Here is a 24,695-nt window from a genome sequence, read left to right as displayed (position 1 = left end):
TCTCAAGGCTGACCACGGGGCTGGGTGCACTCAGTGAAGGAACCGTATACACTTAGTATTTCCTTGCTTGCTCACACTTGCCCTCCTCTGATACACCCTCTGCAAGACTGATCTTCCCCTGAAACAACTTTCCACCTGCTACTGTCATCTCATGAACATCTGCTTCCCCTTCCTAGTGCCCCCCTAGAATGCCAGTGCAGCCAATTCATAATTTGATAATCATGCTGCTTACCATAGTCTCAGCAACTTCTGATACATTTTATTCACTTTATTCCATAGTCTTCACCCATCAATAATCTTCCTTAACTTCCTAGCTGCAGGTTAACCCATTCGGAATCATTTCTTTTTCTTTCTCTTCTTTGGCAAATCCTTTCTATCTTTTAAGGTCTTTTTCTTGTCTCTCTACCATCCTGCCTTCCCGAACTTCTTTGTTTTCTGTTTAAGTAACCTTTCAATCTCCTTCCCCAATTTCCTCATACACATTGAGAGTTTATTCCTCACACGTTAGACAGCGGTTTATGAATGGCCAGGCATAATGGACTCAGAATGAGTTGGCACCCCCGAGGTACCTGTCTTGCTGGGGAGCCACAGGTGAAGGGCTGGCTGCTGGACATATGTTTGCATGGAGTCAGGCTGAGTGGCCTCAGGGTGTTTGGTCTGCACTTGTGTGTGTTTCTCGCTAGTTGGTTTCCTTGTCCAGCCACCTGTGACCTCCCTCCATCCAGCCCAGGGAATCCTTCTCATCACAGGGGTAGGATGTTTATCTCTTTTTCCATCACATCCTTTCCCCAAAGTTTGGTTGTGAGTTGTTCCCATTCCAAAGACCTTTCCTCTTTGAAGAGAAAAGAGAAAATCTTGTCTCTCCTTTCCTCTCACTTCACTTCTGCTCTATTATCTCCTCCGTCCAGAATGGCCCACTGACTCAAATGGGTGTAGAACCGAAGATGGCAAGAAATGCCAGCAATTCTGAGATAATAATACGGATGGATCAGGAGAACTTGAAAACCTTTATCCCGCCACATTAAAATAGATTGCACTTCCAGTGTATTCAGAGTCTCAGTGTAGAAACACAAATGATAGAGAAATTGAATTACACTCAAGTTTTTCTTTCCTCCTTTTCTGATTTATTCTAATCCTCCAAGTTAACATGATGAACTATTTGTTAGGTAAACTTTCAGACATTTTCTACCCATGCACACTTTTCTTTTTTTCACATAAGAATGTGAACTAGGTCACTTTCAACATACTGTGATTCTGTGATTCACTGTCTCCCACCGAGTCATCCACTGATAAAGTCATCTGTTTCACGGAGAAATTTTTCCAACAGCTAATAGCCAATGTCTGTGGAGTGCTTACTCTGTGTCAGTTTCTTGTAACTACTTTACAGATCTTTTGTACAACGTACCCATGGAACAGGTACAATTATAACCCCCAAGTGACAGATAAGTGTAGATAAGTACAAATAAATACAGTGGCCAAGTGTCTTGCCCAAGACACTGGGAAGGGCTTCATGTGGAGCCTGAACCTCGACATGCATCGGAAGGTCCCCACAGGAGAGAAACCATGTAAGTGTGGGGAGTGTAGGAAGCACTTCAGTCAGGCCTCAAGTCTTCAGCTTCATCAGAGCATCCACACTGGAGAGAAGCCATACAGATGTGATGTGTGTGGTAAAGTCTTTAGTCGGTCTTCACAGCTGCAGTATCACAGGCGAGTTCATACAGGGGAGAAACCTTACCAGTGTGAGACGTGTGGTAAAAGCTTCAGTTGGCGCTCCAATCTTATAAGTCATCACAAAATGCATACTGGGGATACATTTTATGAAAGCAGCGAGAGTGGTAAGAACATCAAGGAACTGTCAGAGGATAGAAGTTCTACAAAATGATGTTTTCAAAAAACTCACGTGCAGCGTGAATTCTTGCAAGTGTCAGGTCTCATCGGAGAGAAAGTATTTTAAATTAGTTGGTGTTGAAGCAGTAGCTAAACAGGTTCTAGTGTTCAGCAGAGCACACAGCAGAGATCCCTTCTGAGTGGTGCAGTAAGGGCTGCATTCCGAACTTTGACATTTATCAGATGTCACTTAGGAGATAGCACTTAGAAAGGAAAAGAGTTTGGTCTGGGCTTTAACAAAAGTGTAAGGATGAGCTAGTCAAAATTGATGTCCATGAGAATGTGCGCTCCATGAGGGCAGGGACTTGGCTGCTGAATCTACACAACCTTATCATTGACTAGTGCTTTTAGGTGTGCTCAGTACTTGTGTTTTAAATAAACCAAAAGGGGAAATGTATAATATATGAAAGTTGTATCCAGATGGGGAAACCTGCAAAATAAAATTAATTCAGGACATGAACTTTTGTTGAAATACTGAAAACCACTGCAGAAAACCAATCTGCAATATATATTTTTTAAATTTATTTTTGGCTGCCTTGGGTCTTTATTGCTGCACGCAGGCTTTCTCTAGTTGCAGTGAGTGGGGGCTACTTTTCATTGCAGTGTGTGGGCTTCTCATTGCAGTGGCTTCTCTTTGTGGAGCACGGGCTCTAGGTGTGCAGGCTTCAGTAGTTGTGGCACGCGGCTGAGCTGCTGTGCAGCATGTGGGATCTTCCTGGACCAGGGCTCAAACCCGTGTCCCCTGCATTGGCAGGCAGATTCTTGACCACTACGCCACCAGGGAAGGGAAGCCCCCCAATCTTCAATATTAATATGCTATTAGCCTATCGCAACTGGCTCCTTGCCTCCCGCAGCCTCTGTTCTCAAGTTGGGTGGTTATTTGAGACCCCGTCTAGTTTTCCAAGGACTGTGTTCAGTAGAAATTGAACTATCTTGTGATTTTTTTTTCTGATGGTACAGAGTGAAAAAACATGATTAACTTTGCAACAACAGTAACTGCATAGTATACAATTGATTTTTTGTCTGTCAATATTAAGGCAGGGTTTACTGTAACACTTTGAAAGTGTCACAAAAATTGTTTGTCCCTAGAAAAAAAAATTTTTAGTTGACCTTGAACTTACTGATTTCTAATTCTCTGCATTTTCATCCAGACTTTGAAATGTTTGCCTTCTAATTATTGTAGCATTTCTTCTAAACTTCTCAGGTAGGGGCTATGCCATATTCTTCCCCCACATCCATGAGGCAAATACCCAGAAAACTTGTAGGAATTTGATAAAATTATCCAGTGTATTATTGAGACAAGACTGACATTTATGTGCTTTTCCCTATTGGTTGCAGTAAAGCATGGTTTCAGGAAAGGAGTATATATATCAGAATATATTAGATCTCTTTGATTTAGAAATCATATAATTGGAAGTTATTGATTATGAGATTAAAATACCAAAAAGATGAACACCACATCAATGATGTCACTAAATTTTTTAATGGAAATTAGTGTACAGCTGTAAGAATTTGAGTTTTGATAGATTCCTATATTAATCTGAAGCCGGTAAAATGATGACAGGGACTTCCCTGGTGGTACAGTGGCTAAGAATTCGCCTGCCAATGCAGGGGACACGGGTTTGAGCCCTGGTCCAGGAAGATCCCACATGCTGTGGAGCAACTAAGCCCGTGTGCCACAACTACTGAAGCCTACGTGCTTAGAGCCTGTGCTCCGCAACAAGAGAAGCCACTGCAATGAGAAGCCCGCGCACCGCAACGAAGAGTAGCCCACACTCACTGCAACTAGAGAAAGCCCGCACGCAGCAACGAAGACCCAATGCAGCCAAAAATAAATAAATTAAATAAAAAATTTATTTTAAAAATTTATGACATATCATAATCGCAGGAGATACACAATATGGGCTTTGAGAGGTCACAGATTGTAGCCTTCATAGTATAATCAACCATAAATCTTTGTTAGTGTTTGTGTATGTGTGCATGTGCACACATGTATGTGTACATGCATAAGATCATGTGTAAAGGGATACTCTTCCAGAGTGGTTTTCCTAGGCAAGGAGCATTTTGTGATATTTTTCCATTTTATAACTTCATGTTATATTTTTTTTCATTGAATAGTGGGTATTGCCAAAGCAGGAAATTATTTTAATAGAATTTGAAAAAGTATTAAATAATTATCCCTTGCAGTTAAGACCTCATATGATTGTTCTATATTGTCATAAGGCATATAAGATCAAAATATGGTATGAACTCTGGAAGCCAATTTCAAAAACAAAACAGTTCTCAGATTATTTTGCATACACAGAAAAATTCATGAGTTTCAACAGTTGAAGCTTTATTATTTATGCTGTGCTTTAACTACAGATCCATAATAGGGAGAGGGAAAATCCTGGAGCTAGAAACAAAAGTGGATATACCTACATGGTGGAGGTTTAAAAAAAAAAAGTTTCTCTTGTTGAAAAGATGCACATGAGGAGAGAACTAAGCATAATAGCAGAGGACCCTCTGGATGTGGAACCAGTAAGGACAAAGCAGGTTTGGATGGCATTCCATACGCAGACCAATGGTGGTATTTTTAATATAGTTGGTTAAAGGGCTTTATTTAGCAAGTTACAGTTGACCCTTGAACAATATGGGTTTGAACTGGGCAGGTCCACTTATATGCAGGGTTTTTTTTAATAGTAATTACTACAGTACTACATGATCTGTGGTTGGTGGAACCCATGGTTGCAGAATTGCAGATACAGAGGAACCACGGATATGGAAGTCTGACCATAAGTTATTTATACAGATCTGTCTATCCATCCATCCATCCGTCCACCCATCTGGAGAGAGAGAGAGGGAGTGAGTGCATGTGCTAGGTATTTACAGAAGTAGATATGGAAGTGCGAGGATATACAAACACACACGTGTATGTGATGTATACAAGCATGTATATCCACGTTTCTATTTCAGGGCTGGAGCAAGGAAAGTGTAGAATGATCCTGGAGAAAATTTACTGTGCCAGAAAGTAGGAAAGAGTGGTGGGACGTGTAAAAAGATCCAGCTTGAAGAGACTCACACTGGGTAAATCTGAGCAATTTGACCATAAAATAAATAATTATCATACAGAATATGAATAAAAAAAGAGGAAGGGAGGGAAGGAAGGGCTCTCAGAATGCCAAACCATAAATATATAGAAGGAATGATGTAATGTAAAAATCATTATTTACAACCATCATAGTAATGATAGGTTCTGGCAAGAGTAATCAATGAATTATAAAACTACTGGTTGAAAGTTTACAAGGAGCAGGATGCTACAAAACCCAAAATATCTCTCCACAAAGTATTAATCACAACAAGAAATACAGTAGGTATAAATTTGGTGAACACTACCTTAGCCAAGAGGTGAACATTATCAATAACAGAACAAACGAACGTTTTAGATCTCTGGGGTATGATATGCTGAGAAGGACGCAACGTTGCTTCAGTATTATTTCTGACAGAAATAAACAACCAGATCTTATCACAAGGAAGCATCCACGTTGAGAGTCTCCTGTTTCACAGTTATGACCACAGGGAGCATAACTGGCCAAAGGTCCCAGCTGCTGCTCTTAAATCCATCACCACGTTTGCCTGGAGGCCGGCCTTGCCCCTGATTGCTCCTAGTCAGCACAGCAGGGATCCTAAGGCAGGCCATTTCTTGGAGACCAGGATTCCTCTGTCCAGTGACCTTTTTTCAAGGACTCTGACAGCCTTGAAGGATTTTACGTAGATTACAAGGCAGTCTGGGATGATTTACCAAATCTTTCTTCCAAATCTTCACTCAGGGTCAGACTTGCACTATGAGCTGATAGTTCTGCCAGCCTTCCAGAGCTCCCTGCCATTTTCTCTCCGATGTTTTCCCTAATGAAATATTTGTTCATTAAAGTCTTTCTCAGCACTTTGCCGTCTAGTTCTTGGAGGACCAGGACAAACCCCAAACCCTAGAAGCATCCCTTTTTGGCTCTTTCTAGTAACCTTCCTTTCCATATGGTAGCCACTAATTTGTAATGGTGTAGATTCACTTAGCCTATTTTGTACTTTATATAAATGGAGTCATGTAATAGGTGCTATTTTGTGTTGGCTTCATTTGCTCCACAGTATATCCATGACATTTATCCATATTGTTGGGAGTGGATACCGTTGATTCATTTTCATTGGTGGATATTATTGCAGTGTGTAAACATATCAAAATCTATTTATTAATCCCATTATTGGTGGGTATTGGGTACTTCCCCATTCTTGGCTATCACAGGTAGTGGTGATGTGAGCAATCTAGAATGTGCCTTGTGCACTTGTTTGAGGGATATTTCTATGGGTGGAACCAAAGGGTTATAGGGTATATGTTCAACTTTGGTAGATACAGTTGACCCTTGAAGAATGCATGGGCCTGAGGGATGCATCTGAGTCTTTTAGTCCATAGATGTTTTTAAAATATCTCTCACTTTTGGCCCAAGAGTGCTGCGTTTGGGTTTACGGTGTTTCTTAACTTTAAAATAGTCCAATTTTTCAATTTTTTCTTTCACAGTTGGTGATTTTTTTGGTCTTAAGAAATTCTTCCTACTCCAAGGCAAAAAGGCTGTTATCTTACGTTTCTTTCCTAAAGCATCATTGTTTACTTTTCAAATTTAAGTCTGCAGATCTTCTGGAATTTATATTTTTATATCCTATGCAGTAATGATTAATATTTTTCCCATATGGATATCCAGCTGACTGAGAACCAAGAGTTGACCCTTGGACAACATGGGTTTAAACTACACAAGTGCACTCATACGAGGATTTTTTTTTTAATAGTAAATACTGCACTACTACACGATCCAAGGTTGGTTCAATCCTCAGATGCAGAATTGCCGATTATGGAGAAACCATGTACGTACAGAGGACTGGCTATAAGTTATACTTGGATTTTCAACTTAGCAGAGGGTTGGCACCCCTAACCCCCTTGAACCCTAGTTCAAGGATCAACTGTATTAACAAGAGTTCTTTCCCCTCTCTGCTGCAGTGTTTTCTTTTCTTTCTTTTTTCTTTTGGCCGTGCTGCGTGGCTTGCAGGATCTCAGTTCCCTGACCAGGGATTGAACCAGGGTCACCACAGTGAAAGCGCCAAATCCTTACCACTAGACCACCAGGGAACTCCCTGCAGTGTTTTCTTTTTACACGTTGTTATAATGTCTGTTTCAGCATGGATTTTGATGTCTATTATCTTGTCTATCCTTGAGCAAACACCAGACTATCTTATATTGTAGATTTATAGTAAGATTTAATGTGACTAATACCTTTCTTTTCATTCTTCTTTCAGATTGTCCCAGCTCTTCTTTTATTTTTTATTTTTATGTTTTTTTAGATGTTGGGGGTAGGAGTTTATTTACTTATTTTTGCTGTGTTGGGTCTTCGTTTCTGTGCGAGGGCTTTCTTTAGTTTTGGCAAGCGGGGGCCACTCTTCATCGTGGTGCGTGGGCCTCACTATCACGGCCTCTTGTTGGGGAGCACAGGCTCCAGACGCGCAGGCTCAGTACGTGGCTCCCGGGCCTAGTTGCTCCGTGGCATGTGGGATCTTCCCAGACCAGGGCTCAAACCCGTGTCCCCTGCATTAGCAGGCAGATTCTCAACCACTGCACCACCAGGGAAGCCCCCAGCTCTTCTTGTAGCTCTTTGCTTTCCCACATAATATTTGTAAACATCTCATCAATTTCCAAGGGAAAAAATGCTGATGTTTTTATTGGGGTTTGATTGAGCCTATAGATCATTTTGAGGATTACTGATATCTTTGTAATATTGAATCTTCAAGCCATGAATATCACTATTTTTAAGAATTTCTCTTGGAGAAAAAGAAAAGTGGATCCCATGTAATAAAATGTACATAAATAGACTCCAAAATATTTAAAGGACCTACATGTGAAAGATAAGTCTAGAAAGTTAACTTTTAAAAGGTAGAAATCTATTTTTTCACCTGAGGAGTTTCAGAAGCACAGATATTAAGAAATTATTGGTTTATTATCTTATAATTAAAGATTTCTATTCCATGAAGAACACAATAGAAAAATTTTAGAAACACGTGCCCAATTAGGAAAGGATACTTGTAATTGGTAAAACTGAAAAGGTATTAATAATCAGAATATGTAATAGAAATGAGGAAGAAAAAGATAGCATCCACATTAGAAAATGGGGCAAAAGTTTTAAGTAGACATTTATAGATGAAGCTACCAAGCATTTGAAAAAAAGATCAAACTTATTAGAAATCAGAGAAATTTAACTATAACAAGATACTACTATACATTTAATACACTAGCAAAACGGTGATGAGTCGTCCAAATGAAGGTAAGTGGTTGCACAAAAACCTGACGTGCAACTCTTTGGTAATCTGGACTGGTGTAGCCGTTCAGGAAGTCAATCTGGCTATATTATTAAAGTATACATATTTGCTATGAAATAATTTCACTCGGGTATGTATTCCAAAGAAATTCTCAGATACGTCTATAAACAAATGTAAGAAGATGTTTATTTTATTATCATTGGCATGGCAGTTGGAAGAGTACAGGTAAAATGTGGGTGCAGAAAATGGAACTCTATGAAACAAATTAGATAGATGGGTGAATTTTTGTTTGTTTGTTTGTTTTTCTGCGGTACGTGGGCCTCTCACTGTTGTGGCCTCTCCCGCTGCGGAGCACAGGCTCCGGACGTGCAGGCTCAGCAGCCATGGCCTACGGGCCCAGCCGCTCCACGGCATGTGGGATTTTCCCAGACTGGGGCATGAACCCGCGTCCCCTGCATCGGCAGGCAGACTCTCAACCACTGTGCCACCAGGGAAGCCTGGATGGGTGAATCTTAAAAATATACTCCTGAATGAAGGAAATAAACACCAGAATGAATTTTATGACACAATATTATTTATATGAATTGAAAATATACACAAGTGCACATTTTGCACAAGAACACACCCAAAAGAAAACACATCAAACAAATTAGAATGGTAGCTTACGGGGTAGAGAAGGGAGTGGAGGGTGCCATAGGGAACAGGAGGTGAATACATAAAACTTAATCATGTTACCGTATTTCATCATGCTATACCCAAGATTTCACTTTACTTGTAGTGGAAAGAAATCCTGTGTGCTATGTTGGCTTAAGTCAGGAATAGTTCTTGGAGGATATTTTCCTGAAAGAATTTGGAACAAATTTTTGAAAAAATCTTTGTTTATACTATGGATGATCTTTTTTTGTTTGTTTTGTTTTTTTCTTTAATTTCTGTTTTGTGGGTGTGTGTGGGATCTACTTTATTTTGTATTTCATTCATCTGATCTTATATTTTTCCATCTGCCTTCTTCAGTTTTATTATTCATTTATTAATTTCCTGAAATGGATGTTTTCTGAATCAATTTTCAACTTCCTTTCTACTTTATTTGTTTTGTTTGTTTTGTTTTTGTTTTCCTTGCTGTACGCGGGCCTCTCACTGTTGTGGCCTCTCCCGTTGCGGAGCACGGGCTCCGGACGCCCAGGCTCAGCAGCCATGGCTCACGGGCCCAGCCGCTCCGTGGTATGTGGGATCTTCCCGGACCAGGGCACGAGCCCGTGTCCCCTGCATCGGCAGGCGGACTCTCAACCACTGCGCCACCAGGGAAGCCCCCCTTTCTACTTTAATATATGCTTTTAAGGCTCAACATTTCCCTCTATGTATGTGTTCAAATCTCCAGATCCAATTATGAATTTGAATGTTTCTCTTCATGGTTCTGTCAATTTTTGCTTTATAAAGTATCAGCTGAAGTTATTAGTTTCTGATAATTTGAAACTTTTATGACTGTGAAGTGTCCCTCCGTATGTCAAGTAATGCTTTTTCCTTCCCCTTAAAGTTCACTTGGTCAAATAGCAATGTCACAGATTTTATAATTACAGAAATAACTTGAGACCTAGGATGTTGATGTCTGTCTCTAGAAAGGATTTTCCCTTGCTTCTGCACGGGTTGTAAGATGCTAACAAAACACGTTCACCTTTACACAATTTCAGGGAATGAGGTGTTTGGGCGTTTGGCTTCAGTCCCTGCCAAAGAAAGCCCAGTTTCCTTCTCCCCTTATTCCAATGGTGAAACTCTTTGGGGTTTACCAGGAAGCCTTCGTGGCTGTTAATGCTTTTATGTCGCTTAGCCTCTTGAAGACGTCCAAAATTCTACTGAGTTTGTACGCCTTTCAATGAACAGAATCTACACTCTTCTGAGGCCTACACAGTAGGAGGTCAAGACTGCCTGAGACCTTCTCAGGGATTCCGGAAAGTGCAAACCAGAGTGAAAACATGTAGGCCAGAGCTCGTGCCGGTAGACACCCCCGCACCCACCCTTGCATTCTGGGACATGTAGTCCAGAGCTCGTAAACTCGTGTAGTCCCATATACTGCAGCTACAGTAACGCCTCGCTGTAAAGGTTTACCCGCGGAATTCTGGGAAATGTGGTCCAGGAGTTCCGGGTTAGTCGCAGGCACTTCCGCCCCAGGAGGACACGTAGCAGCCATGTTTTGCTTGATGACGGTGTTTCAGGTCCGCTCTTCACGACCCCTTCAAGCTTCCCCTTTGCAGACCTTTCATTTGGGGAGAAAGCGGAGGTTTGAGGGCCTGGAGTGGTGATGTACGTCCCGCGGGCGGAGCTTCTTTGCGTTTGGTAAGGTACCCGGGATGGGGTGGGCTCAGGTCGTGCCTCCTGGGGTTTGAGGGTCTCCCCGGTTTTCTTCACCCCTAACCTGACCCCGTCCCCCACCTATGAGCTAGCCCTACCGCTTCATACGGCGTCACACTGGGTGAGTTGCTTAACTCCTCTGTGCCTCCGTTGCTGTTCGGTAAAAGGGGGGAAAAAGGAATGCCTTGTTAATATAGTGTTGTGAGAAGAAACGAGATAGCACAAGTAAAAGGTCTACAACTGCCTGATACATTGTTGGTATTAATACTACGCTAATTCGGGAGGCACCCATTTCGCAGCGGGATTCTGTGAGCCCAGGAAGCTGAATTGTCCTGGACTCCTGGCCTGTTTTGGAAGGAGAGGACTTCTAGCTGGTACGGGGGCGGAAGGGGGTGCGGTATGAATTAGTGGGGATGGAAACACAGCCCTGGTATTTCACAGTCTCCTTTCCTTCCCCAGCCCTGGCTTCTCCAAAAGCACTGCACGGAGGAAGAGGCAACAGAGCCCCACGTGAGTAGGACTTGGCATTCTTCTACTTAAGATATTCCTATAAATTGTAGAACGTATGGGACATGGGTAACGATGATAACTGAGCCTTGGTCACTAATTTCCATTCTAAAAGCTTTATGCCAATGAACACATTTCTATCAGGCAGTGGCTCTGTGAATTGGTACTGCTGTTTTCTCTACTTTAAGGCTGAGGAGCTGGGGGCAGGGAACACAACCCTGTTGGCCCATCCTCACCCAGATGGTAGGAGGCAGAGCTGGGGTTGGGACCCAGGCAGTTTGAGTCCAGCAGCTGAGTTTGCTAATCCCTTTGGTATATTCTCTTTGAGCATAGGGTACTGGCTAGAATCATATCATGAAAGGAGGTTGGGACTTAATTGTGGGGACCTTGAGAGCAAGGTTTAGGCTATTTTATGAGTTTTTAAGATAGTTTTCTCAACTGGGTCATTTATTTTATTTCAAATAATATGTATATCATAGAAGTAGCATAATCATTATGGAAAAATGCAGATGTATACATAAAGAAAAATTTTAATTATCTGTAACTTTAGGATGTAAAGATAACAGTTGTTAATGTTTTAGTGCCTTTTTGTCTGGTTACTCTTTGTGTATGTTTCTGTGTAGTGGAGGCTGTTTTTTGTGGGACTGATGTTACACTGCAGTGCTACTCAAATTGTGGTCCACAAACCAGCGGCATTGGCATCACTTGGATAGAAATGCCCAGCCTTGAGCCCCATTCGAGACCTTCTGATTTATAATTTCTGCGTAGGGGGTCCAGGAGGCTGCATTCCAACAAGATCCCGCAGTAATTCACATGCACGTGAAAATTCGAGAAGCTCAAGAGAGGGTCTTTTCTGGAAACTGAGGCCGAGGAAATTGACCCTGCTGGATGTCACAGATAAAACTGAGCTGGATTCACCAAAGCCCTACTTAGTCCAATGATTTTATTCCCCCACTAATTATTGTCAACTGTCAGGGCCCCTTTCAGAAATCTGAATTGAGCAGAAGACAGCTAGCAAGTGTAGAGTCAAAATGGAGGTCGTTAGAAGTTGTGAAGATATCTCTCTCCCAAGCTTTGGGGAGTGGAATCATTGCCATCTTTTGTACTAGATTGAACCCGGGCCCCCTGCATTGGGAATGTGGAGTCTTATCCACTGCACCACCAGGGAAGTCTCCCATTTATTTCTTAAACTTTCCTATATTTATAATGATATAATTACAATTCAGATTCCTGTCTTTTTTCGTTTGAATTAGGTATGGACTGTCAAACTATTTTTTATTGTTGTTGCAGAATCCTGGCTTTTATTAGTTCTCTTTACCTCTGTGCATAATTGTCAAAAGGGTACTTCCTGTTTAAAAAGAAACTTAACGTATTTTTATACCTTTTGTAAAAAGTTGTCCATGTCAATTTAAATGTTATTGTTGCAGTCACAAAATCTTTAGGAAGACAAGCAGAGATTTTCAGAAGTCTATAAAGACTCTCACATAACAGGGCAACAATGGATGACCTCCACATGTCTGACAGCCTTCTGTTGGTAGAAATCACATCTCTAAGGATAATTTCTAACTAAAATATCATCTGCTTTACCGCAGTTGCTAAGAAATAAGAAACCCTGACAGTGGTGTTCTCAGAGCTTCCTACCTTATGACGATGTCACGAGGTGGATGCCCGTGTTCTCCCCTACTGGCAGAGGACAGAACTGAGGCGAAGAGATGTGAATAATTTGCCCAGGGTGACACTGCTAGTGAATGGCGTAGCCTGATCAGAGCCCATGCATATTGACTCCAAAACCCACTCTGACTTACATGGTCTCTGTTTACACCATACCCAGAATAAGAATGACCCCTGTGGAAGCTGCAGGCACACTGTGAGGGGGCCACTGTGTATGGATGGGCAGGTCATTCCTCACACAGCCACTGAGGGGGTTCACGGGGGCATCTGGTATCTGCGTGGGGCTCTGCTCATCAAGCATAATCAGCTGTAGCCACCCCGAGGACTGGGAGCCTTGGTAATTCACAGTGAGCACCACGTGGGTTAGTGACTTCTTTTTCTTTAAACCAGTTTCCAGTTTGACTTCTTCTTTCCCTGTCTGTCTTGTTAGGACTCTGCACTGCCCCAGAAGGAGAGAGAAAATGAGCACATTCCAGGTGAGTAGAGCTTGCCTTTCTTGCTGTTAAAAACGCCATTTTTGTACTCAGGTTGGACACAGGTTTTCCTCTTTTTTTTCTTTTTCTTTTTTTTTTTTGATTGGAGTATAGTTGATTTACAATGTATTAATTTCAGGTGTACAGCAAAGTGATTCAGTTATACATATATATACATATATTTTCAGATTCTTTTCCCTTATAGGTTATTACGAAATATTGGGTATAGTTCCATATGGGTTTTCTCTTTCAAGGAGAGTCTAAGCATATGAGGACCTGAGTGTGCCATGTGTGCTTTTTTTAAAATTCCTGTTAAATTTAATTGGTTTCGGTTTTAATTTTTGTTTTATTTCATCATTTTTTAATTTTACAAGTAAAAGAAAAATTAAGGGAAATGAAGGACATCTTCCAGTCTACTGCTTACCTGCTTACAAATTAGCTGCATTTCTATTTCTGTAATCTCTTCATCATATGTATTCATGGATGTGTATTTGTATATATAACATAGATACAGTTTTAAATTGTTTTTTTCATTTAATACTAGCTAACATTCACTTTTAATTGCTTTATCATGTTCCTGCAAACTTATGCACCTATTTTTTTTTTTTTTCTGGTATGCGGGCCTCTCACTGTTGTGGCCTCTCCCGTTGCGGGGCACAGGCTCCGGACGCGCAGGCTCAGCGGCCATGGCTCACGGGCCCAGCTGCTCCGCGGCATGTGGGATCTTCCCGGACCGGGGCACGAACCCGTGTCCCCTGCATCGGCAGGCGGACTCTCAACCACTGCGCCACCAGGGGAGCCCTGCACCTGTTTTTTATACTATTCTTTACTCACAGACATTTAGTTTAAAGACTTCTCCTGTTTTAGGAGCACTACAGTGACAGTGTTCCTGATTTAACCTTTTTCTCAAAATATCTGTTCTGAAGAATATTGCCCCTTTTTGCCCTTAACATAGTAGGTTTAGGTATTCAGAATTTAAGAGGTATGTTTTACATGTGGTGCCTTGGATGTTTTTTGGTAGAATATCCAAATACGGCAGAGCACAGCAGGATCAAACTGCTGCTTCACGCAGAAAAAATAATGTATCGTTAGAAGTTTTCTCACGACCAGAGTTAGATTCAGTCTTCCCCATGCTTGAGTCAGGCCCTTTGTGTATTTTATTTACTGGTTTGTTTCTTTTTCCATCTTATATTTTTTTCTAATCAGAGTAATACATGACCTTAGTTTAAAAAGTCCAGTGGTACTTAAAGCACTTGTCACTGCATAGACAGCTCAGAACAATTGTATAAAGAGGTGCTTGGTTTCATCTTTGTTTTAAATATAAAGAATCGGGGTTGTGAAAAAAGGAGGAACCAACTCAGACTCACCCAGAAAACCAAGGGTGTGGAGTCAGAGTATTGCATTCAAGCGAAAGACAGAAACGGGGAAAGAGAGAGTTTTCATTCAGAGACCTGGCATGGCCTTTTGGTTAGTTTCCACATATAACACTCCTTCTCAGCTGGTTCCCACCTCAGTGAGAAAGCAGGTGCCATCAAATACTGCCAGGACTAAATTGGTAACTGTTTCTGGGGCACTTGGCAATAATAATTAAACAGTGAAAGCCTTTTAGTTCAGGATCCAGTGGTTAGAATTCTAGGGAGTTTACTTATGAGTTGTCTGAGAGCCCCAGGTAAATACACAAAGCTTTCTCTTTCATAGCTGCACGTCCGGTGAGGCTGAGGAAAGTCAGTGTGTGGCATTGGCAGGATGGAAGGAGGGGGTGCTGGGAAGTCTGCACACCTCACAGGAGCCGGAGCAACTTCCCATCCTCCTCGTCTCCTCGGGGCTGCCCCTCTTCCACTGGCCACTGGGTATAAGATTGAGGTGGTGTTGTTTGTCGTAGGAGGCGGTGACCTTCAAGGACGTGGCCGTGGCCTTCACAGAGGAGGAGCTGGGGCTGCTGGACTCGGCCCAGAGGAAGCTGTACCAGGATGTGATGGTGGAAAACTTCCGGAACCTGGTCTCAGTGGGTGAGGACAGCCTTTCTCTGCGAGTGTCTTTGTGACCTTGGTGTTTCAAGGCTTTGGGCCTCTTGAGGTGGTTCCCTGAGTTTGGGGACCAGACTTTTGCAATTCCTGTGGGACACGAGAGGATGTCTCTGGTCTTTCTAAACAGTGTGTTTCAGGTCCTTTTCAGTTATTTTGTAAAAGAACTGTAAATCGACAGTATCTTGCTGTACCTTGTGTATTCTTTTTCAGATTTCCCTCCCTGCCATTAGTGGATCATAAAGCCAATTTATTGAGCCCTACGTGTGATTTTTTAATGAAATAAAATAGTATAGAAAATATCAGAGTTTCTTAGGAAGAGTACAACACATTGCAGCAGAAACTCTGGGCGATGGCATGAGTGGTGTGAGAGCCAGTGGGAACAGATTTCATGAAAAGAGACATTGGTTAGATATAGGTCATTCAAGCTTCGTTTTAGTAATGTATACTTTTCTACCTGTGTATCTAGGTTGTGAAATAAATGCTGTTTCTTCAGTGGGTTGTGATACAAAGTTTGAAAAACACAGCTTTCAATACCTTGAATATGCAGTTGGAACTCAAATTTCTAGTAAACTTTCGCTCTAGCCCGTTCATGTTAACTTGTGACTTTGCATGTTCTCATTCTTCAAACGAGATACAAAACATATAGAAAGAGAAGAGAGGCTTTGGTTGATGAATTCAGCAACCCAGATAGAAATTTAGGTGAGAACCAAGCAGTCGTGAGTTCCTATGGTTAGCTCTCTATCTGTTTTGCTTCTCACCAGCCCTGTGCTGTCCATCACCTGGTCCCAGTTGGAAATCTCTTTCCAGGATTATTGCATAGTCTTTGTACTGGTCACCTGTTGCCACCCTTCTCCTCCCACAGTTTGTTCTTTAGGTGGCAAAGTGATCTTTTGTAACTTTAAGTCAGGTTATGTTCTTGTTTCAAAATTCTCTTGTGGCTTCTTTTACTTAGAATAAAAACCACTTAAAGTGGCTTCTAGAGCCTTCTGTGGGCTGCTGTTCGTTCTCCACCACCTCCCTGAATACACCACCTCTCCTCCCTCTTACCCTATCTTTTCCAGACCTGCAAAGGATGCTTCTGCCACAGAGCCTTTTCCTTGTCCTTCTCTCTGCCTGGAATACTCTTTCACCTGTAATCTTTTAGGCCTCTACTTCTTTCAGTCAGTCACCTTAAAGATGAGGAGGTGGCTGTCCTCTGACCACCCTATGGAAAATACAGTCCTCTCTTTCTTACTCTCTCTGCCCTGCCTTGTTTTGTCTCTAAGCGTTTCACTCATGTACATTTTGTTCACCTGTTTCTCACCTCTCTTTCTTCCACTGGAGGGTAATCCAGGAGTGCAGGAGGAATTCGGTCTGTTTATTGCTCACTAGCCTCAGTGCTTAGCATAGTCTTGGTACATGACAGGAACTCTTAAATATTTCTTGAACAAACGAATGAGTTAATGGATAGAGAAATTAGCCTTCCATGAAAATAGCTAGTAGGCGGTGAACAAATCTGAGTGAATAAGGGATATTGCTAAATGTTTTTTTGTCTTCAAATGAATTCCTAGCCTAATTCTAACTTCTCAGGTGCCCATGATGTGTGTATGTGTGTGTTTGCCTTTCTGTACAAGTTGGCCCTCATCAACTTGCACAAAAAATATATGTATAGAACCTGTAATTATAACCAAACTGAGTAAAATGCTTTCCCTGTGACTTTCCTTGAGCTCTTAGTAGCAGAGCAAATTCATTTGGGGAGGAAATACTGTTTTGAATGAGGATTCTTATGTCTACTTCTTAGGTAACCCTCCCATAGAAGGAAAGAAATTTCTATTTCCTTATCCCTTATACCAGGGGAGAACAGGTCTCAGAAAACAGCCAGCTGGTGAGTTAGCCTTTCCCTTAAAAGATTTGCCCCGCTGCGTCCCATTTGCCTCCTCCAAAGCCCACCTCACTAATAAGAAATCGATCTTTGTTAGCTCTACAAACATTTTGTGTGTGTGTGTGTGTGTGTGTGTGCATTTGTATGTATCTTGTAGAAGGCATTTTAGATAATGTCACCTTGAGTGCTCTGATCATTCTTTAATAGTTTCTAGTCTGTTTCTTCTCAATACTTATCACAGGCTATGGAATTTATTCCCAGCTCACTCATAAACCCCATTCTTCACTTTGGGACTCATTCTTGTTAAAGACCAATGTATCTGTGTCCAAAAATTTTCCATGCTGTTTTTAAAGTGACAGCATTCTTCCCTAGCCTCTAAATTTTGACTCCTGCTTGGCAGGGGGAGTGGAGGAACATATTAGGCAGCACAAATGCCTCAGAAGGATCCAGTGCATAGGTCTTCATGCTTGTTTTTAACCCCACTGATTCTTAGACCCTTTTTTAAAATTAATTAATTTTTGGTTGCATTGGGTCTTCGTTGCTGCATATGGGCTTTTCTCTAGTTGTGGTGAGCGGGAGCTGCTCTTCGTTGTGGCGCGCAGGCTTCTCATTGCAGTGGCTTCTCTTGTTTCAGAGCACGGTCTCTAGGAACGCGGGCTTCAGTAGTTGTGGCACGTGGGCTCAGTAGTTGTGGCTCACGGGCTTAGTTGCTCCGCGGCATGTGGGATCTTTCCGGACCAGGGCTCGAACCTGTGTCCCCTGCACTGGCAGGCAGATCATTAACCACTGTGCCACCGGGGAAGTCCCGGTTTTTAGCCCCTTTCATATCCTCCTCAGCACTAACCCCCTTGGTGTGCTGCTGCCTCGGGTGCAGCCTTTCAACTTAAGCAAAACTGTACTTTCCAGTCCTTTTCCTGTATCTGATACCTGACTTGTAAAAGCTGTTTCGCTTCTCTGACTTGGTTCAAACTTAACCTGGGATTCAGAATTGTGGAGAATCCTAGAAATCAAACTGAGTTCACCTGTGCATGCATTTCTTGAGCCCTGACTAACTGCTAGGCACTGTTAAAGCTGTGAGCACAGCAAAATGCTTGTCTTTATTGATACTGTGTTATGGTAGGAATGACATGTAATTTTTGAAAGATGATTTAAATAGTATGTCAGAGTAGTCATTTGGTTTTAAATGGGTTTCATTCATGCTAAGTATTTGGGAGTTTAACAGACCATCTCTTGGTTTCTGTTAGTATATAAACCAGAGAACTTCATTTGTCGTGCGAAAGATAAGCTGAACCATCCTGAGGTTCATTAAAGTCTCATACTGTGTCTTAAGTGTAAAATCTTGAATCTTTGAACAAAGCTTTCACGTGTCCACATCTCTGAATTCTCTGTCCGATAGAAGAAAACAATCAAAGTGAGTTGAGGGCCGTTCAAGACAGAGGATCACGTGAAGAGCTTTCCTGCTGGCAAATCTGGCAACAAATTGCAAATGACTTAACCAGATGCCAAGACTCCATGATAAATAGTTGTCAGTTCCGCAAACAAGGTGATTCCCCCTGCCAGATTGGGGCAGGACTCTGTTCAAATTTCTGAAGATGAGAACCATATATTAAATGATAAAGCAGGTGATCCCAGTAGTACTGGAAATCCAAGGTTTGCAACTTTGAGAGCCCAGGATTCTTGGAGGAAAACTTCCTTGGCTGAGTCACAGAATTATCAGAATAGACACCAGCAAATTTCCATGAAAAATAAACTGTCAGCGTAGAGAGGATGTTGACACCATCAGTTGGATTTCACATCACCTTGATGCTCATGGAGTACACAAGGGTCAAAAATCTTATGGCTACTGTGATTATAGAAAAGATAGCACGAGGGTTTCAACACTGGATCAGAATACTATGATTCACACAGGACAAAAACCTTACCAGTGTAATGAATGTAAAGAAACCTTCACCGATCTCTCCACCTTTGATCTTCACCAGCAATTACACTCAAAAGAGAAGTCTCATGTGCAGTGAGTGTGGAAAAGGCTTCCGTTACAGCTCGGTTCTTCATATTCATCAGAGAGTTCACGTGGGAGGAAAACACAGTGAGTGTGATGAGTGTGGCAAGGAGTTCAGTCAGAGCTCACAGCTGCAGACTCCTCAGAAAGTCCACACTGTAGAGAAACCATTCAGATGTGGGGAATGTGGGAAAGGCTTCAGTCGTAGGTCAGCACTTACTATTCATTGTAAAGTCCACACGGGAGAGAAACCTTATAATTGTGAGGAGTGTGGGAGGGCCTTCAGTCAGGCCTCTCACCTTCAGGACCATCAGAGAGTCCACACTGGGGAGAAACCATTCAAATGTGACACATGTGATAAGAGCTTCAGTCGGAATTCACACCTTCAGTCCCATCAGAGAGTCCATACGGGAGAGAAACCGTACAAATGTGAGGAGTGTGGGAAGGGCTTCATTTGTATCTCAAATCTATACATTCATCAGAGGGTCCACACAGGAGAAAAACCCTACAAATGTGAGGAATGTGGGAAAGGCTTTAGTCGGCCTTCAAGTCTTCAGGCCCATCAGGGAGTCCACACTGGAGAGAAATCATACATATGTAATGTGTGTGGTAAAGGCTTTACTCTGAGTTCAAACCTTCAGGCACATCAAAGAGTCCATACAGGAGAGAAACCATACAAATGTAATGAGTGTGGGAAGAGCTTCAGGAGGAACTCCCATTATCAAGTTCATCTGGTTGTCCACACAGGGGAGAAGCCCTATAAATGTGAGGTATGTGGGAAGGGCTTCAGTCAGAGTTCATATCTTCAAATCCATCAGAAGGCCCACAGTGTAGAGAAACCTTACAAGTGTGAGGAGTGTGGGCAGGGCTTCAGTCAGAGTTCACGACTTCAGATCCACCAGCTGATCCATACCGGTGAGAAACCATACAAATGTGAAGAGTGTGGGAAGGGATTCAGTCGTAGAGCAGATCTTAAAATTCATTGCAGAATCCACACCGGAGAGAAACTGTATAATTGTGAGGAGTGTGGGAAAGTCTTCAGGCAGGCCTCAAATCTTCTGGCCCATGAGAGAGTCCACAGCAGAGAAAAACCATTCAAATGTGAAGAGTGTGGGAAGAGCTTTGGTCGGAGTTCACACCTTCAAGCCCATCAAAAAGTCCACACTGGAGAAAAGCCATACAAATGTGAGGAGTGTGGGAAGGGCTTCAAGTGGAGCCTGAACCTCGACATGCATCCGAGGGTCCACACAGGAGAGAAACCATATAAGTGTGGGGAGTGTGGGAAGCACTTCATTCAGGCCTCAAGTCTTCAGCTTCATCAAAGCGTCCACACTGGAGAGAAGCCGTACAGATGTGACAGATGCAGTAAGGTCTTCAGTCGGCCTTCACAGCGACAGTCTCATCAAAGAGTGCACACAGGGGAGAAGCCTTACAAGTGTGAGACCTGTGGTAAGAGCTTCAGTTGGCGCTCCAATCTAACAGTTCATCACAGAATCCATGCTGCTGATAAATCCTATAAAAGTGATAGGAGTGGTAAGACCATCAGAGAGCCCACACACGAAAAAAGTTCCATAAAATGATTAAAACAAAAACAAAAACAACTCAGGTGTCATGTGAATTCTTCCAGTCATCAAGTTCAAAAGAAAAAAAAATCATTTGTTTCATTAAAGTCGGTGTTTCAGCCATAGCTCAACATGTCCCAGTAGTCAGGAGGCCACACGGCAGAGAACTCTGGTAAATGGTGTAGTAAATTTGAACTTTGACCTCTATTAAATATTAGGGGAGAAGCCTTAGTGTGAGTTTTAGCAGGCCTTGTACAAAAGTATGATGAACATGCCAAAATTTATGCCCATTAAAACGTAAATTCCACGAATGTTGCGACGTTTGTTCTGAATCTACAGTCTGAACATTGTCAGCTACTTTGTAGGTGCTCGATATTTGTTCAGTTAATGAATGAGGAAAAACTTTTTGAAAATTATGTTGCAGTCCCCTCCAAAATTTTATAAAAATTTGTATTCAGAGCAGTTAACCTAAATCTGGCCTTAAAAGTAATTCAGGGAGACAAAAATTTGAAGTGTTAGAAAACCACTCAGTATTGCAATTTGTAATATTAATGTGGCATCGTCCTGTTATGATGAGCTCCATTTGTCTCCCCCCAGCCTCGCTTCAAGTTGGATCTTATCTTGGGCTTTGTCTATCTAATATTCTGTGAATCTTATACAGTACAAATTTGGTTATCTTTTGTGACAGTATAGACTTACTGAAAATGGATTGTTCATCTTGCAATACAGAAAACATACTGTTGACCCTTTTTTCAAGAATGTCAAGGCAGAGGTTTAAGTGTCAGAAAGAGTTACTAATGACAGTGACAGAGGACAAACATTTCTTAGTAAATGAACTGATCATTGGTTTCTTCTTCACCACATTTCCGTCTAGGTTTTGATGTGATTGTCTCCCAAGGGTTTTAGCATTACTTTCATCAAGACTTCTTAAGTAGAGAAAAGAGGCTGTTTGAAGTAGATTACTTTTGTCAAGTTCTCTATCTCCTTACTCCTCTCTGGCCTGAGATAAAAAGAAAAAAATTATTTGTTGAAATTTGGTAATTTCATCAAACATATTTATTCAATGACTGACTTGCACACTTTTTCCTAGCGGTGGATTGAAAAATTGATTTTCAAAGTGAAGTTGCTGAGTACATATCAGAACATAGAACGTGCGTCCCTTTGATATAGAAATCACAGAATAGGACCTTATAATTAGGAAATTCAAATAGAAAAGGTGAGTAGCATGTCAATGTTACTAAATTTTGTAAAAGTGAAATATTCAATAGGAATGTCTTTATATTTTAAGATACTTAGGTAATAACAGGTCTGTTAAAATGATGGCTTAAACTTAATGACAGAAGCATGTAACAGTTTAATGTATTTTAGGTAGGTACATCACATACCTTAATCAAACATGTATGTGTGTGTGTTAATGCATCCTGTCATCTGTAAAGGGATATTCACCCTTATGTAAACAGTGGCAAGATTTTCAGGGATTTTTTCCACATTTAACTTCCATATTTAAAATTTTTCATTGAGCATCAATTTTCCAGTAAAATACTGTTATTTTTATAGTAACATAGGTAGTAAAGTAATGTAAAATATAATATTAAAAATTACTAAGAACGTATTAATCCCTCACAGTAAGAAATCCTATCATCATGAGGTATACATATATATGGTCAAAATTAAGGAATAGACCTCTAGAAATCAGTTATAAAAAGAAAAAATGTATATGGTTATTCAAAGATACAGAATATTAGTCAGTGTAACGGTATATTTATAATTAATGCATTTGAAGTTTAGGATAAATCCATGCAGCCCAGAATATTCTGTTTTAATTCCAACAGTAGAAATTTACACATCCTAGTTCTCCTCATCAGGCTTCCTTACTGGGTGAATGGATGGATAGCTCGGGGTACCGGCTTGTCCTTTCAAGTGCTTGGTCTGACTGGAGAAGTAGCTGGGTCGTTCCAGACACTATGACACAGAGAACCATTAGCTGTGGGAAAAAAGGAATTTACCCCCCAAAAAACTTTTTAAAATTGTTTACAAAGTAACAGTGATTGGGCAAATCCTGAAGATAGAGAGTGGAAATAGGTAAGTTTTAGAGGTAAAATTTATCAACGATTCCCTAAGGAAAAATGTGCATAGGGAAGAAACCTAGAATGATGGGAACAAGTTGTTAAGGAGGAGGTTTGCATACCATTTCCTACTTCTTAGTCATTTCACTGATGTTTAACACTTACTTGGTTAAAGGGCTTTACTCAGCAAAAGATGTATTTAATGTGAGAGGCAGGTTTCCAAGATTGGTTTCCTAGACCACACCTTCACATGTGTATGTAAAGTCCATGCTACCTCAAATTGCATTGCATTAGATGTCAGAAATCCTAGGGCTCTCTTGTTTGGTTTGGTTTGGTAGATATCAAACCACCAACTCTCAAGGTAATTTGTAGTTTAGTGAGTTAAGTCAAGGGCTGGAAAACTACCTCCTGTGAGCCCAACCTGGCTCATTGCCTTTAAAGCTTTATTGGAACATAAAAGCTCTTTATTGGCCCATCCATTTATTTACCATCTTTGAGTGTTTTCCATTGTGCTGACAGTGTTCAGTGGTTGTGACGAGCACTGATGGCCCACAAAACCTAAAATATTTACTTTCTGGCCCTTCAGAGAAAAAGTCTGTTGATCCCTGTGGTAAGCCCAAAAGGTTTGTCTCTGTAAGTGAAAGACCACAAGTAGAGCAGAACTTAGACTTGGTTCAGTGAGGATTCCAGAGAGGTTTCCTTTTTGATTCTCATATCTGCCCTTCTGGTTGACCTCGTTCTTTAGTTTGGTTCAAAGACAGTGGTAGCAACTAGGGACTACCTGTTTCTTTCTTCACATTCAATGAAAGAACTGCTCTTCCATTCTTAGTGTTGAGTAGTTCACAACTCACTCCCAGTGCATGGCTTCCTCTAACCTTGACTCCCATCTATGCTAAAGACTAAATCTTTAGCTTTGTATCCAGTTCCATTGGCCTTTGTAGGGCCTTCAGTTTCAACTCCCAGTTGATAGCTTGAGCTCGAAATCTATTTTTACCGTTGGGGATTTTCTGTCTTAGCTTTGAGCTTGGCTACATAGCAACACTTTGGGGGACTTGTTATAATCAGCATTTCTATCTTTCTTTCCTTCCTTTTTATTTATTTATTTTTTTAAGGGGATCCAAAGTCAAATTCAGTCAGTGGCTGAATGACAACACGTTGATTCACAACCTTGTAGATTGTCTTATGTCATAGGGCATCAGTGGGAAGGAGTAGAATCCTGGAAATTTGAGGTGGAAATATATGGGCAGATTCCAACAAAGCTGAGGCCTGTGACCTCTGACCTGTGACCTCTTAGTTGAGCCTGCTGTGCTATTAGAAGGAAGTCTGCCTCTACTCTGAGATAGTTTCCTTGCAGGGGTCTGTGGATCCTCAAGACTTGCCTCCACTACCTCTCGTTTTTCCAGACCTAGTAATCAGACTAGAGTCCTTGAAATGGGGACGGGAGCAGGGAAGGGGTGGGTACCCACCGGGTATAAAGGATGACCATGAGGAGACACTATCTGCTAAAATAAGGAATTTTATAATTTATATCAATAGAAACCTGAGAAATAATGTGTGTGGATTTTGTAGGTATTGAAGCAGGTGGGAGTAATGTAATATTGGGTTAGGCTGGATTTGTTGATACGAGTGCATTCAACACCCATTCCAGACTCAGCGTGTTAGCTTGGCTACCTGGGAATGCCTTCAACAGTTTGCTCAAATGACTGAAACCTGTACCCAAAGTTAGCGTATGCTAAAGTCAAAATGCCAGGACTTTCTAAGTATGTTGTAGCAAAATTTCTTGACGTTGGCATGACTGACATTTTGAACTGGATAGCTCTTTGTTGTTGGGAGCTGTCCTGTGCAATGTAAGATGGGCCAGTGGCACATACTCTTCCCTGCCACCCTAGTTGTAACAATAAAAAGTGCCTTGAGGGCTTCCCTGGTGGCGCAGTGATTGAGAGTCCGCCTGCCGATGCAGGGGACA

General features: G+C 41.6%; 1 protein-coding gene across 1 annotated transcript; it reads left to right on the top strand.

Annotated features, from left to right (window-relative positions):
* The first annotated feature begins 10,186 nt into the window (after positions 1 to 10,186).
* Positions 10,187 to 20,933, top strand: LOC132502193 (zinc finger protein 226-like). The gene is given in 8 exon segments (XM_060118030.1): positions 10,187 to 10,548; positions 11,023 to 11,073; positions 13,172 to 13,217; positions 15,097 to 15,223; positions 18,499 to 18,667; positions 18,669 to 18,851; positions 18,853 to 19,101; positions 19,103 to 20,933. Coding segments are annotated over 8 exon segments (2,439 nt in total). The 5' UTR covers positions 10,187 to 10,513; the 3' UTR covers positions 20,682 to 20,933.
* Positions 20,934 to 24,695: the final 3,762 nt, after the last annotated feature.

This window comes from Mesoplodon densirostris, chromosome 14 (assembly GCF_025265405.1).
Source record: "Mesoplodon densirostris isolate mMesDen1 chromosome 14, mMesDen1 primary haplotype, whole genome shotgun sequence".
NCBI lineage: Eukaryota > Metazoa > Chordata > Mammalia > Artiodactyla > Ziphiidae > Mesoplodon > Mesoplodon densirostris.
This window is presented reverse-complemented; position numbering and strand designations above follow the sequence as displayed.